Genomic DNA, 13,699 nt, shown 5'->3' with positions numbered 1-13,699 from the left:
TTCAAACGGACTCTTCTACAACTGGGGTTGTATTTGGAGGTCTGATAATGAATGAGTTTAGAGCAGAAACCTGCCATGGCCTGTTTATATGACCCAGACAAACAGAAGGTTCTGACTTGCTAAATTAGACCCCTGTAAGCAGAGATTAATACAGTTGATGAAAAATAGAGATATTATGCTAGGGTTCCATGATTTGGAAGGGTTACTGGGGCTTAGCCATAAGACAAGCTCTGATTCAATCATGAATACTTGAAAGCTCTAGAACTCTATCAGTAAATGAACTACAACGAGAAATTCTCACACAACAGATTTGCTGAATGAAGCTTCAGGATGCAGCAAGGAACTCATTGAAAAAGAACATCAACGCTAGCAATTATGAAGAAGGAAGAGAATAAAGAACAAACAGGGAATTAACCCAGTAAAGCCCATTTGACATATATTGTTTTATGAAGCAAAAGGCAGCAAAGGCAGCCTACAAAGATTGCTACTTTATTATAAAGATCATGGCCATGGCAACTTACAATACAGTCCCCCCAACCATTTAAAGAATGGGTAGTGACAGTCACTTGCATTCCTGTTGGCTGCTCTTGGGGGTTGGTCTCCTCAGCTAAAATGGAGATGGATCCCCAGAAGCAAGGTTTCTTTCCTCTTTCACTATAGTCTAAATTTTGCGTATTAAATACACACTATGAGCACATACAAAGTTTCCAAAAGGGAAAAAAGTAAAAAGGGTCTGCTTTCTCATGGATATCTATCTTGTTTTGTGAATCTGCGGGTCTCTCAGAAGGAAGTGCCCTTCCTGTGTTCAGACATCTGTTTTGTCTTTCAGAAAACTGCACTCCACAAAGCATTCTTGCCCTCACCACAACGCTGGTGAACATCCTTCATCCTCTCAGAAGATCTGCAAATACCGCTGCAGCTCCAATCAAATGAAGCAACACATACGTTGCCTGCCTCAGCCTTCCACTCGCAATCTGCATTAACAAGTAACATTCTCAATTTTAAAGTGCTCCCTTATGAGCAGCATTTTCATTCAATTTTTTCTTTTCTTTCTTTTTCCTTCCTTTTCTTCTTTTCTTTTATTTTTTTCTTTTAATCCAATTCTTCTGGAGAAATAGGTGGCAGAGCCAGCACCGGACAGCATGTTACTGATAGCACCACACATTTACTGATATGGTGATCAGACTTACCTGAGCAAAACTAAATTTCCATCAACTGGAAGGGCCAAATATTAACAGAGGTCCATGGCCTATGGTAGACTGATTATCCATCAGTATTATTAAGGACTATGGACTAAACCAAGTGGTAGGTTGCAACTTCACATCCATGTTCATGAACTAGGGGAGCAAGACAATGAAACACATGATTTATTCTTTTTTTTTTATAGGTATATATTTTATTTCTTTTCTTCTTCAACTAAGACATATCACTAAGAATTTTCACTTCCAACAAGGAAAAGGAAAAGAACAGATACAAATAACATATCCACACAGAAAGTACAAATTATCAGATTGGTAAATTGGTAGCTTGGTACCATAAAAGAAACTAGGCATTAACCTCAATGCTCAGGTATAGCATAATTGTTTTTCAAACTAGGCAACATATTTAGGAATTTGAAGTACAGAGTCTCCTAATATGGAGTGAATCCTACCCAAGTTGGATGCTCATAACAGTATTTTAGGACCTGGCCAGCCCAATAACTATTTAAGATAATAGGACTTGTGTAATGCAACAAAATTTAGGACTATCCACAAATATTTCGATATTTACTAATATTTTTCATCCAATAATGCTTCTTTGGGTACTCCAAAAATCCACAACCTGATCTATATGGATGAAAGGTTTTACAGTTAGCTGCCATGTGAATATGGGTTTGAAAACACTAATATAGCATACAGACTCTGTAATCCTAGAGTCATGAAACATGACCATATATGTTTATATGAATTGAAACATTTAATTTGTTACCCAATATAAGACTAAATGCTTTTGATGAAGATACTTCATATAAGGTAAAAAAGAACATGGTATAATAACAATAATAGTAATTATAATTTTACCAGGTGGGGTGCCACAACATAGTCTCCGGTCATCTATATGCTCCACGTCTAATCCAATAAACCAAGATCCCAGTGAAACATCTTCATTGGCATACTTATGCAGCACATGCCTGGAATGATGGAAAGCAAAATCACCACCACAAGTAAAGGTCGAAAGGTCATTTTAAGCAACAATATTAGCCATGTTCATCATAATAATGTTAGAAATTGGGCTATAAAGTGGTCTGCAGCCTCTTCCAAGTCAAGAAGTAAACATACAGCATGGGAAGGAAATATGATTTTAGTTGCTATTCAACAATTTTCATTCAATCATTACAGGCTTAAGGTTTCATCAAACATTTTGTGCAAGGACAGTAGGAACTTACCGGTTGATTGATATATAAGTAGCCAAATTTTTTGAAATAGCATATAGTTGTCCTGTAGCATGACGGAAATACTTGTTTCCCTCCTCGCCAAATTTCCAATACTCTGGTTCATGGTATTTGACTCCCCTGTTTCATTAAATTAATATTTAGAAGCCAAATATAATTGATTCCTCAACCCTTAGATGATTGAAAAATCTGACAATCTTCTTACTTCTGAGCAAGGACAGGACCCGACTTCATGCAGCCTATATACACCCGAGGTTGCAACCGATATTGAGCCAAAGTCATTGCAAGTGTTCCTGAGGTAAATTCAAAGCAGACTCCAATAAGACAGAATGGAAATACTGTATGCAGCAAAAATAACTCTCATCCATTCACTGCAATTTCAGGCTAAAACCCATTCAGAGGAGCAATAAATTGTTACATGCAATACTTAAAGCTTGGACATGTGGAACAGCATTCCGCCCTTGAGGCCTGGCTCAAGGTGGCAAGGGGTTAGGATAGGGATGTAGAAGGTTCCAAGTTCAAATTCCAATAGGGACAAAAATATTAAAAAGAAAAAAGCTACTTATCAAAAAAGGAAAAAGAAAAAAAATAAAAAGAAAGAAAGAAAGACAAAAAGATGTGGAAGCATTATCAGGCTTTCCTCTAAATTGACGTTTTCACATATCATCTTAATTTCACTAGTCACCATAAGTCAAATAGATGAGCTAGCACAAGCTAACATTCATAATACCTACCACATATGATCTTGGGAGGCATCATGTTAAAAACGAATTTTATGGTTGTCATAATCAATATAACAATGCAACTCTCCACGTGTGGAGCCATAAAATTATTTTCACACTCAGCACTCACATATATGCACTTATGCAAATGTTGAATGGTTGGATTACACCACCACATAACACATTTGTGCATAGGCAATGGTGCCAGCAATTAACTATTGGAAATTGTTTAGCCTTTCATTACTATTACGAGTTATTTTAATTTCAGAAACAATTTCAAAACCTTCATCATTATGTTCCATAATCATCCTTTCTACCAAATTTTCACAAGTTTTCACTATTGGATTTTTTTTATTTTTTTTATTTTTTTTATTATTATTATTTTTTTTAAAGTATGCCACCATGCTTGCATTTCATGTTTTCTTGAAAAATCCATAAGTTTTAAATATATATATATTCAATATGCCCTTCAATAGTTTGAAGTTGTGTGCACAAATTTAAGTAATGTTTTCATTTTTTTATAATATTTTTCTAATTTTCCTTATTTATTTTCTCTCTGCACATTTAAGAACTATGATTATAACAATGAAATCACAGATATTTGTCTCAAATTTCCTTTTTAATCTTTTTCTTGAATATGACATTAAAAGTTCCCAACATCTACCGATTACAATATACAAGATGAAGGATAAAATGTAGGAAAGGGGCAGAACACCTTTACCTATATTTACATGAACATCGTCATCAACTTTGACATAGAAATCCGCATCCCACAAAGCAACAGCAGTAGAAAAATATGTCTTTGTCTTGCCTGACAATTCCAGGTAGCCCTCAACATGATCCTACTCACATGAAATGTAGAAAAACAAATGGAGACCCATTAAATCCCTCATTTTGAATTTTAAGAAAATATCTGTGTTACATCCAGTAAAGTGTGAAAAGCATACATAAAGGAACAAGACAACAGCATTACCAGTCTCAAGAAGTCTCCATGCATTCTTTCCTCTGCTTCAATAGCTTTATCAAGAATACCACCAGATGTCGAACTAGTGACAAAAGGCCAGTTGCCAAAATTCATCATATTCACCAAATCCACATTGTAAATCCCAAGAACTTACAAACAACTAGAATAATTGAGTGAACATATTCATCAAATTGCAAGTGTTTTGAGGCTCAATTCATGAGGGTGGTCATAGAAAATAGAGTTAAGTGTGACACCCAAAAAACCTGACTAGATCTTCTGCTAATCATGCAAGAGAATCCCGTCCAGTCAGATGACATACAGTGATACTGGTTTTTTCACCGTGTCAGCATGTATTGGTGCATAGCTACTTAAATAACCATCGATAAAAGATGCAGATTAAATAACCTCATGCTGACTTACTCAATCCGCATGAAAATTTAGGCAAGTTCTCTGAGAAAACTTGATATGACAAAATGGTAGAAAGTTTGGACCCCATAAAACACCTTATTGAAGAATAGTCAAACCACAAGCATTTCCAGCATTCTAACAACGTTAACATGGAAGCCATGCTTTTAACAAAAACCTATACAAAATCTGTGAGTATTTGGATTCCATCCTTGGGTCACATATGTTTTCAAAGGTTATCTTAAGCTTTCCAAAACTTGTTTTAACAATGCCTCACTTCCATCTTTTACTCAAGGCAACATCATTTAGTGGCCATCTAGATATAACTGAAAATGAAGGCAAAAGTAATTCTTTTAGAGTAGCAGAAATTTTCGTTCAAATAAATTTGAAGTGCTCTGTGTATTCTTTCTCATAGTCACTAAAGTCCTAAATTTACCATTTCATCACTGTGTTAATAATTACTCCTTTTTCTTTATACTAGACCTAAATTCTAAACCTCAATTATAGAATATCGGACATTAATATTCTATGTGAAGACAGCAAAATGCATAAGCAAACATTAGAGGAAATGGCATAGCTGAGCATGTTAAAATAAATTCAGAATGTGTATGTCCTTAAATAACATAGCATTGAAGAAGGGAATATTAAATCCCACCTGTGACCAATAACAAAGCGTATGACAATGCCCTTTTCTTCTTCCAGTTTCTTTCTCTTCTCACCTAGTTATTTTTTCCACAGTAAAATAATCAACAAAAATAGCATAAGACAGGCAACAAAAAGTTGAAAAACAAGTATGAGGCCAGTTTATGCACCTTGTGGCATCCAAGTTGCACGAACTGAATCTCTTCGTTTCCGGCTACTAAAAGCTGTATTGATTCCTATAACCATTAAATATTTTCTTTTCTTTGTTGATTCAGCGATATTGTGGTCTTCTGATATGAGAGAATCATTCAATACAGACTCTTGAGCTGCCCTTGCAGCAGCTAATTCCATCTCCAGATTTGAAATTGTTTTATCTAGTGTTCTGCATTCCATATATGGCAATAAACTTTCGGCTCAGATTACCAGATAGGCAAATACCTAATATAGGAGAAATCCAGAGAAAACAAGCATTGATTTTTCACTTACTGGACAGCATGATGGGTCTTTGAAACTTCCCCCAGAATGTTGTTGGATTTGTGCCTTATCACCTTCTGAGTGAGGCAAAAAGATTGATGAAAAATTATAATAAACATGTCAATATTACCTAAAACAATCAAGGCAAATATCTAACTATGAGTTTGAATGAAAAATAACTAGAAGCCACCAGAGCTAAACAGACAATCTTGTTGGTGGTCATGAAATCACATTTACAAAGAAAATTTTCTTGTATATCACTACAGCAGTTATCATTGGAAAAGTATCAAGAAGCCATTTTTAAGCTTTAGTAGAGAGGAAAAATAAGTGCTTTTCAGATGAGCTAAAGACCACCTCAGAGTTATAAAGAAGCTGATACCTAAAACGGAATTCCCAAGCACTATGCTTTCACCCTGAATACTTTTTTAGGAAAGAATACACCTGGGATACCGGGCATTATTATCCCAAGCAAATACTATTTGTAATCATGAATTAAAATACAAATATTTTGGATGGAACTGCCCTTGGGTTTCATATATAAACCAAAAGAAGCCAAACTAACAAGGCACAATATGATTAATAATGTAAAGACTGCTAATGAAGAATAACAGAAGATATCTACACCAAACATGCCCTTAAAAGATTTCAAATTATATGCACACTAAATAAGCCAGCAAAATTTGTGTTAACAGTAACTGAAGAACATTCTTCCATGAATTTGACCCTGTGTAAAATGAGACTAGAATGAAAGTGAAATATTTGGATACATACACTTGCTAGTTTTGGAGTACAACCCTCAGAAGCTAATTTAATTCTTTCATCTTTAATTCCAGTCATCCTCTCTGTGCCTTTAGCTTCAAACGCTGCCCACATCCTAAAACCAACAGTTCTTGATTAATATGGAAAGGAATATACTAACACCAGCCACACCCACACGACCATTTCCCAACCCATAAAAATTGCAATATAAGAAAAATATTTCGAGATAAACAAGTTTTCTTTCAACATAATGAAGATAAGCCACAGATTGCCAAGCACAGCATACACAGAAATCTCCCCTTCCAAGAGAGATATGAGGGAGGTGAACCATAAATAAATAAAATAAATCAAGAAAAATCATCTTTCCCCAAATGGAACAATGTGAGGCACATGCATAAAGAAATCCAAATTTTGATGACTGATGTAAACAGGAAAGAAAGTGCAAAAGGATTGAAGTTGGCCCTAGTCTAAGATATCCAAATTCAGAAAACCACATGGAAAAGCACAACAAAATTCAAATATACTCATAATATTTGGATCCAGGACCACTTCAAACAAGAATCACTACCAATCAATGACCCCAATTCACAAACACAATTATCAACCAATTTTTTAGAATCTCATTCAACACCCATTAATATCCAGATGTAAAAGATAGTTTCTAAGTAAACCGTGGATTACTTTTTCTCGGAAAAAGGCACCTATTCATACACATATGGGAAAAATGCATTGAAGCAAACCAAAAGCCCTCCACAAGAAGAACAACCATCACCATCCATTTGGTTCCCGAGAAAAGTGGGGAAAAAGGAAGAGAAATAGAATTTTGAATTTATGCTTTATGCTAAGCCAAATAATTCAACTAGGCTCAGTCGAATCAAGGTCTTGATCCCAGGCTCCAAATAAGGAAGAACCCAATGTACAAAAATTCTAAGTTCATTGTTTTTCTCCCTACATTTTCTCACCAACCAAACAGGAGCACAAATAAAAGGAAAAGTTCCAAATTCAAAGAAGAAACAGAGACCCATTAAAGAAATACCTGTTGGTGAAGAACATGCCAGCACAGAAGCTGCTCAAGCAAAGCAAAAGCGCCAAATTCCGAGATACAACACTCTTAGAAGGATACTCTGTTCCTCCCCTGTTTTTCAAATACATTTTTGGTCTTGTTCCCTCTCACTAACCTTATACTCCCAAAAAAAATCCAACAATTCAGAGACACCAATCTGCAAAACCCAGAAACAAATTTGGAAATTTCACCACCAAAGATCAAATTTTTACGTTCTCTCCCACTCAATCCTTGTCCCTCTCTCACCTCCCCTGCATTGGAGTGAGAAGAGTGCAGACCCACCAACTGCCCTCTCTTAATATTCCAAAATACTGAACCGTCCTTCAACAAACGTTTCCCATAAACTTAAATTTACTGGAAAAAAAACAAATAAAGGAACAGTAACAGTTCCATGTAGAGGTTGGATCTGTTCAGTTTTCTGTTGAACTTCAATTTCATTTCCATTTTAAATTCCAAGTAATTGTAGAGTTTTCCTTCCATTATTTTTAAAAATTACGTAACTTTAATTTGAAAAATCAATAATAAATACATATGTTTCAAATATTAGTTATTAATTTGCTAGGATTCAATTAACAGTTTGCTCTTTTAATGTGTCAGAGGGAGTTTTATTTTGGTATTGAAGTTAATGCAGCATAACTGTTCTTTCTTTCCTTCAGGTATTTGCCTATGCTTTTTTTTTTTTTTTTTTTTTTTTTTCCTTTTTTTCATTTTTTCATTTTTTTCTTTTGGTCTCATTTCTTCTCCTGGAAGTACCACCATTTGAATTTTGAAATCAGTAGACACCAATCTTGTAAAGAAAGAATCTGACAAATTTATATGCATACAAAAAGGGTGATCAATTCTTTTTTGTTGTTTTGCCTTTTTTGATTCAAAAGGAGAAGCCCATTTTGAAGTTTGAACTTTAAGTATCAGCCCAAGTCCTTACTGCAATCTGATTCAGGAGGTTTGAGCTTTTTAGTCTAGAAACCATGCTTGAAATATGGGTGCTCAGCTTGGTCCGAGGACCATGCATCAAGGGCCTGGTTATAAGAGAGAGTGGCCAGTGACCTTGGCATTGTGTTCAACAAACTGGTTGTGCTGGGTTAACCCAGACCCGGCCTAAACCCGGTCTCTGTGCAGCCCAAAACCCAGCAAGCTGATAAGGCCATCTGGCTTGACTCTTCTTGGATCCTATTCAATTGATCTGCCCACTGCAAATTTGCACCATATCAGCAGAAAATGTTCAATAAGCCTTGCTACAATCACAATAATTTCATTTCACTATAGAATGTCCACTAGTTTTCAATTAAATAAAACATCTGCTTCACATAGATAATAAGTCCTGATGATAAACAAGAAGAGAGGTGGTTTCAGTATCTTGTACACAGGCAATAAAAAGCTAAGGTTGCATCAAGAAAGAAAAAGAAACTGAACTTGACCTTGAAAGGGTCAGCTGGAGGACCATATATGGGAATATAATGCATACTGATTCGGATCACAACAGGGGATTCTACCTGAAAACCAGAACAAGTTGCACTGAATTGTATTGTATCGTAACGTGCCTTGGCAGGTCTTGATTCTGCTGTTTGTTCCTATAACTTTTGGAGGATGCTCACACCATGATCCTAATAGTGGTGGGGAGGGAAAGGTACAGGGAATCTTTCACCAAAATCATGGTTATTCTTGTTGGGAAAAGGGGGTAAAACCAACCTTCCTGGTGGAGCACAAGGATCATTGAATTGAATTATAGTATTCAAGAAACAGATACAAAGCAAAAGGAGAACTGGTCCCAGGAGGGGAATTGGGAGGATTCTACTTGTGAACTACTAATTCTATACCAATGGTATCGCCTTTTGGAGGAAAGAAGTGTAGATAATTTTGAAAGCTTTTGGCCTCCATTTGCATCTTCTAGAGAACCAGTTAAAGAAAATGCACCCTCCTAAAGAACTTTTGCTTAGACTCTCATGTCCATCAACCTTTTAGAGTAGGTTGCAATCTAAGAAATTAGAGGTTTTCATTGTACCTTTTGTATCTCCCATGATTGTGTGTTTATATATTCCTCCAGAGTGGTGATGGAAGAACTTTGTTAACCTAGCTAATACTGAGACTCTGCTAGTCACCTAAATCTTTACTGTTTTTGTGTTAGATTTTTTTTTCCCATTTTTTCACTAGTTGGGCATAGTTTCTAATGAAGAAGTAATTAATAACAAAATCAATAACTTCCTAATGAGAATGTTGTTCAAATACAACCTATTTTCACATGGAGGCTAAGTACAACCTGTGTAGAATTACTAGAGGATTTGAATATCCCCACTTGATGAAGGATCAGGAAAATAAATGTCAGCCAGGGAGATCACACAACCATTTAAGACAATAGATTTTCCTATAAGCTAGTAACAGTATTCTGAGTATCCATCATGTAGAATGATACTACATTGTGTATTACTTGCTAATTTAGCGTGTCATCTGGTGTCAAAGTCCTGCTCAAAACTTCTATAAATAGAAAGATACATAAGACCACAAATATTCCTACAACAAACTTCTTAATTGTCTCATAGTATGATACTTGACCACCTACAATGACATTCTTAATTGTCATATAGTATGTACTAGATCACGTTTTGCACGCAAACAATGTGCATACATATGACTGCTAAGCCCTCCTCACATCCTGGGAGACTAGCAGAGACTGAATTCCAATGATTGAATGGGATTTGCTGGACAGAACGATACTCCTAGGAGCAGTATTCTGAACATTTGGCCAACAATCTGCCACTAATTGCCCACTCCTGCTCAAAACCTATATAACCAAAGTTGGGAGAGAGACTGGGCAGGAAAGTGAAGTATCAAGGGTCAAGAATTTGATAGGATTCAATCAAGAAAGATATCCCTAATGGCAAATTTCTGACTATTTGGACCACATAATCTGACACAGGAGCATGTGTTGCTTGCAGATGAGGGTATATTGGGATTGAGAGGCATATACTCCTAACAAGAAAATTCCAATATTAGCACAAGGGGGTGTGCAGGGAGGAGATGAATACATATATGGCATCCCTGCATAAAGAAATGGGCTCTACTTTAGTTAGTATCTAGAGGGAGCATCCTAAGAGCAAGAGGCAAGTGATTGGGGTCAACTTGGGAATGGAGGGTCCCTTATGATGTAACATTTGGATGCTATCTAACTTGTTTCTCACCCAACAAAAATAAAGTAAGAAATGAATAAAACAAACAGGTATGAAGCTACTAAAAATAACCAAGAATAGTTGCAGAAAAGCAGCCAAAAAGCAGAGAACAAGACATGAAGACACTTACCAAAAAGACCTGAAGATTAACCAATTACTTTTTTCATATCCCCAGTTTCACTTACATAGGTGCAATATCCAATCAACCCAACCAAAACACAAGTCCTAACAGACAAAAACCTCTGAGGCTGTTCTTCATTTTTTTTTCACTATTTCCAAACAGCACCAAGAAAAGGCAGTTGTGACTGCTTTTAGAGAGACTCTGTTCTAATCCTAGGTCCACCACCCCACCTGACTAACAGTAAAGCTGAAGGTAAAAAAGAAATTGAAAAAGATTACATAGGAACAGAACAGAGAACGATGGTGGTGGAGGTGGGTGGTGGGCTGATAAAAGACACTACTCTAAGAACCCAGTTTTTGTCAGAACAGCATTCCTCACTTTGCTGAGATCTCTTCCTTTGAGTGTCCTTCCAACCCCTTCACAGACAGAGAAGGACGAAATCTGACTGCTTGCAAGCTTCCTAGCAATCCATTCATGTGGAGGGACTATGTCATCATCTCCATCATCATCATCATCATCAACAACACATATTTGATGAGTGTTGCCAGCATCATTGACATCTTCCACACCATCAACCCATGGCATAGCCCTTGAGTTCTTTCTGTAAATCTTTGACCAGTCAGGGATGTTCATTGGAGCTGATGAGTGTTGAACCAGCTTGGCTTCATGGGAAGGAGTGTTGTTGCCTCTTCTGATCCCTCTTGGAGCAGTGGGTAGGCGCCATGCAGAAGACGAAGAAGAAGATGAAGAACCAGAGGAGTAATCCTTGGATTTCCTCATTATAGGACTTGAATCTTCTCTGTCCTTCACAACACCCCACACATCTTCTTCATCAAAATCTTCATCTCTCATTGATCTACCCCCACCACCACTGCTATTCCCTACGGCAGCATGCCTATTAGCCATGGCTGATTGCTCCAAACCCCACAAAATTGAAATGGGTGCGCAGAGAGAGGAGAGAGAAAAGAGATAGGTCTGAGCAACAGAATCACTTCCTGCAATATAAGTAGATGAAAAACAAATGGGTTTCTTTTTTTTTTTTTTTGGAGTGTGGCTTTGTTAGTGTGTTCTTGGGAATCAAAAAGGAAAAGGGGTGTAAGAGAATAAGGAGGAATCTACCTTCCCTTTGTTTCAATACCCTCCAGAAAGAACCAGTGTTTCAAAATTATCTCAAGAATAAAAACCAATCAGAAGTTAAGAAAGAGAAGCTGTGAAAACCCTTTTCCGCGGCTCAGGAAACCTCCAAACAAGCTCACAGACTTCGAGGGTCTAAATATGGTACTCTGCAGAAATCAATGAGAAAAAGACAACAAAGATAGATGTTTATGAATATGAGATGTGTTTTTTTTGGGTAGCCATCATTGCCAAGAAAAGTAAGGGTAATTAGGTTTTTTTAATAAGAATATCAGTTTTCTACTCTTTTCCAACCCCTCCACTTAGAAATGGTAAATGGTCACCGGAAGGTGAGTTTAATACAAAAATCTATGAACAATAAATAGAAGAAGAAGAAGAAAGAAAGGAGCAAGAATATCAAGAATAATAGGCCAAGGAGCCCATTGATCAACCCCGAACACCACTTCTTTCTCCTCCTTTGGAAACCCTTCTGTATCCAGATACTTCTCGAGAAAAGGTTCCTCCCAATTTTTTCAAAAAACCAGAGTTTTTGATTGGAAAGGTAAACAGAAATTATTGGTCTGACAAAACTCCTCAGAGTTCCGTATCCTTATCCAACTCCCCAAGTCCCAAGTCGCAACAACTCAGCCTAGTTAGCTCATTTGGCTGTGCCTGTCACCACCACAGAGACAGCACAACGAGACAGAGAAAGAGAAACAACTCTCCACTTTCTCTCTGCACTCACTCTCTCCACCCCCCATCTTTTCTCTTCTCTGAACCAACTTTTCTTTAAGCGGGGTGCCTTGGAGCAGGCGCTCATGTAGTAAAAGCACTTCGTTCACTGGTACACATTGAGATCTATGGTGGGTGTTTGTGATTTAACTGTGACTGAACTCCTATCTATTGCTTCATTCTTCAATGCTTCCTGGGTTTTGGGGATCATTGCAGATAACGTGAATGTAGAGTAGAAGACTAGGGAGAGAGAGAGAGAGAGAGAGAGAGAGATGAGTATGTGAATGTGGGTGCAATTATATGTCAGGGTGGTAGACTGGTAGGGTGAGGTCTTCTCAATTTCATATCAGGAGGGTCCACCACACAGAGACACAAAGGGTGGCCTGTGGGTCAACGTCCTTTCCTCCCCTCCCCTCCCCTTCCCATAGGGTCCATGCAGTGATTGTTCATGGCAATTGGCATTCACCCACCCAGTGAAGTAGAAAATATTGATTCATGCTTGGACTTCTTCCGGCAAAACCCATTTCAGACTCTCATTTTCTTGCAATGATTATCTCTATCTTGACCACTTTACCTCTAAAATCAAAGGGTTCATGAAGTGGGTTCTGTGTTTCGTTGCAGTTCCAGTTCAAAGAGTCCATAGACTTTTAGCCTTTCAGTGAAATTTGACAGGTATGGATAAAGAATCTAACAATTTTGAGAAGTTCAAGGTGGGTGCAGTTGGATGAAAGTTTGATCCAAATTATTAGGGAATCTACCCTCCTATTTAAAGGAATATCCACCCTTTAACTTTAGGAGACACACTCAAATCATAAGCCAATGTCTCATAATGGTATGGAACTGTGGCACCAGCAAATGTGATTAAACATAAGCCTATTGCTTAGCCTTATGCACTCATAATTAGTAATATTATTAAATGAAATCAATCGATTTGACGAATTATTAATAACTTGATCACGAATATATTAAAAATATATTAATTGGACTTGATCCATCTCGATGATGTTCAATCAAACTGTAAGACTGAGTGGAGTCTGAGTAAGAGAGTTTTGATGTATAGCAATCAACAAATTATCAAATCCTTCTAATCATCAGAAATATGAACCCTT

The 13,699-nt window shown here is 37.0% G+C and overlaps 2 protein-coding genes across 2 annotated transcripts; both read right to left on the bottom strand.

Annotated features, from left to right (window-relative positions):
• Window positions 1–410: 410 nt before the first annotated feature.
• Window positions 411–8,124, bottom strand: LOC117923378 (probable beta-1,3-galactosyltransferase 2). The gene is made up of 11 exons (XM_034841638.1): window positions 7,434–8,124; window positions 6,410–6,512; window positions 5,651–5,715; window positions 5,335–5,546; window positions 5,178–5,241; window positions 4,127–4,199; window positions 3,875–3,995; window positions 2,637–2,724; window positions 2,426–2,551; window positions 2,061–2,170; window positions 411–974 (listed from the first exon to the last, which is right to left on the bottom strand). The coding sequence occupies exons 1-11, from the start codon at window positions 7,547–7,549 to the stop codon at window positions 826–828; spliced, it is 1,227 nt and encodes a 408-aa protein (XP_034697529.1). The 5' UTR covers window positions 7,550–8,124; the 3' UTR covers window positions 411–825.
• Window positions 8,125–10,750: 2,626 nt separating this feature from the next.
• LOC117924295 lies at window positions 10,751–12,959 on the bottom strand. The gene has a single exon (XM_034842896.1). It carries the CDS (start codon window positions 11,649–11,651, stop codon window positions 11,082–11,084), a length of 570 nt encoding a protein of 189 aa, XP_034698787.1. The 5' UTR covers window positions 11,652–12,959; the 3' UTR covers window positions 10,751–11,081.
• Between the last annotated feature and the right edge of the window lie 740 nt (window positions 12,960–13,699).

The sequence above is a fragment of the Vitis riparia genome, chromosome 10 (genome assembly GCF_004353265.1).
Source record: "Vitis riparia cultivar Riparia Gloire de Montpellier isolate 1030 chromosome 10, EGFV_Vit.rip_1.0, whole genome shotgun sequence".
NCBI lineage: Eukaryota > Viridiplantae > Streptophyta > Magnoliopsida > Vitales > Vitaceae > Vitis > Vitis riparia.
Note: the sequence above shows the minus strand (reverse complement) of the source record. Positions and strands in the feature narration are given on the sequence as shown.

Coding starts and splice junctions, on each gene's coding strand:
- LOC117924295 (XM_034842896.1), bottom strand. CDS start 11,651: ATGGCTAATAGGCATGCTGCCGTAGGGAATAGCAGTGGTGGTGGGGGT.
- LOC117923378 (XM_034841638.1), bottom strand. CDS start 7,549: ATGTATTTGAAAAACAGGGGAGGAACAGAGTATCCTTCTAAGAGTGTT. Junction 5,716..6,409: donor GTACTCCAAAACTAGCAAGT/GTATGTATCCAA, acceptor TGCCTCACTCAG/AAGGTGATAAGGCACAAATC. Junction 2,171..2,425: donor ACTTATATATCAATCAACCG/GTAAGTTCCTAC, acceptor CCATCATTCCAG/GCATGTGCTGCATAAGTATG.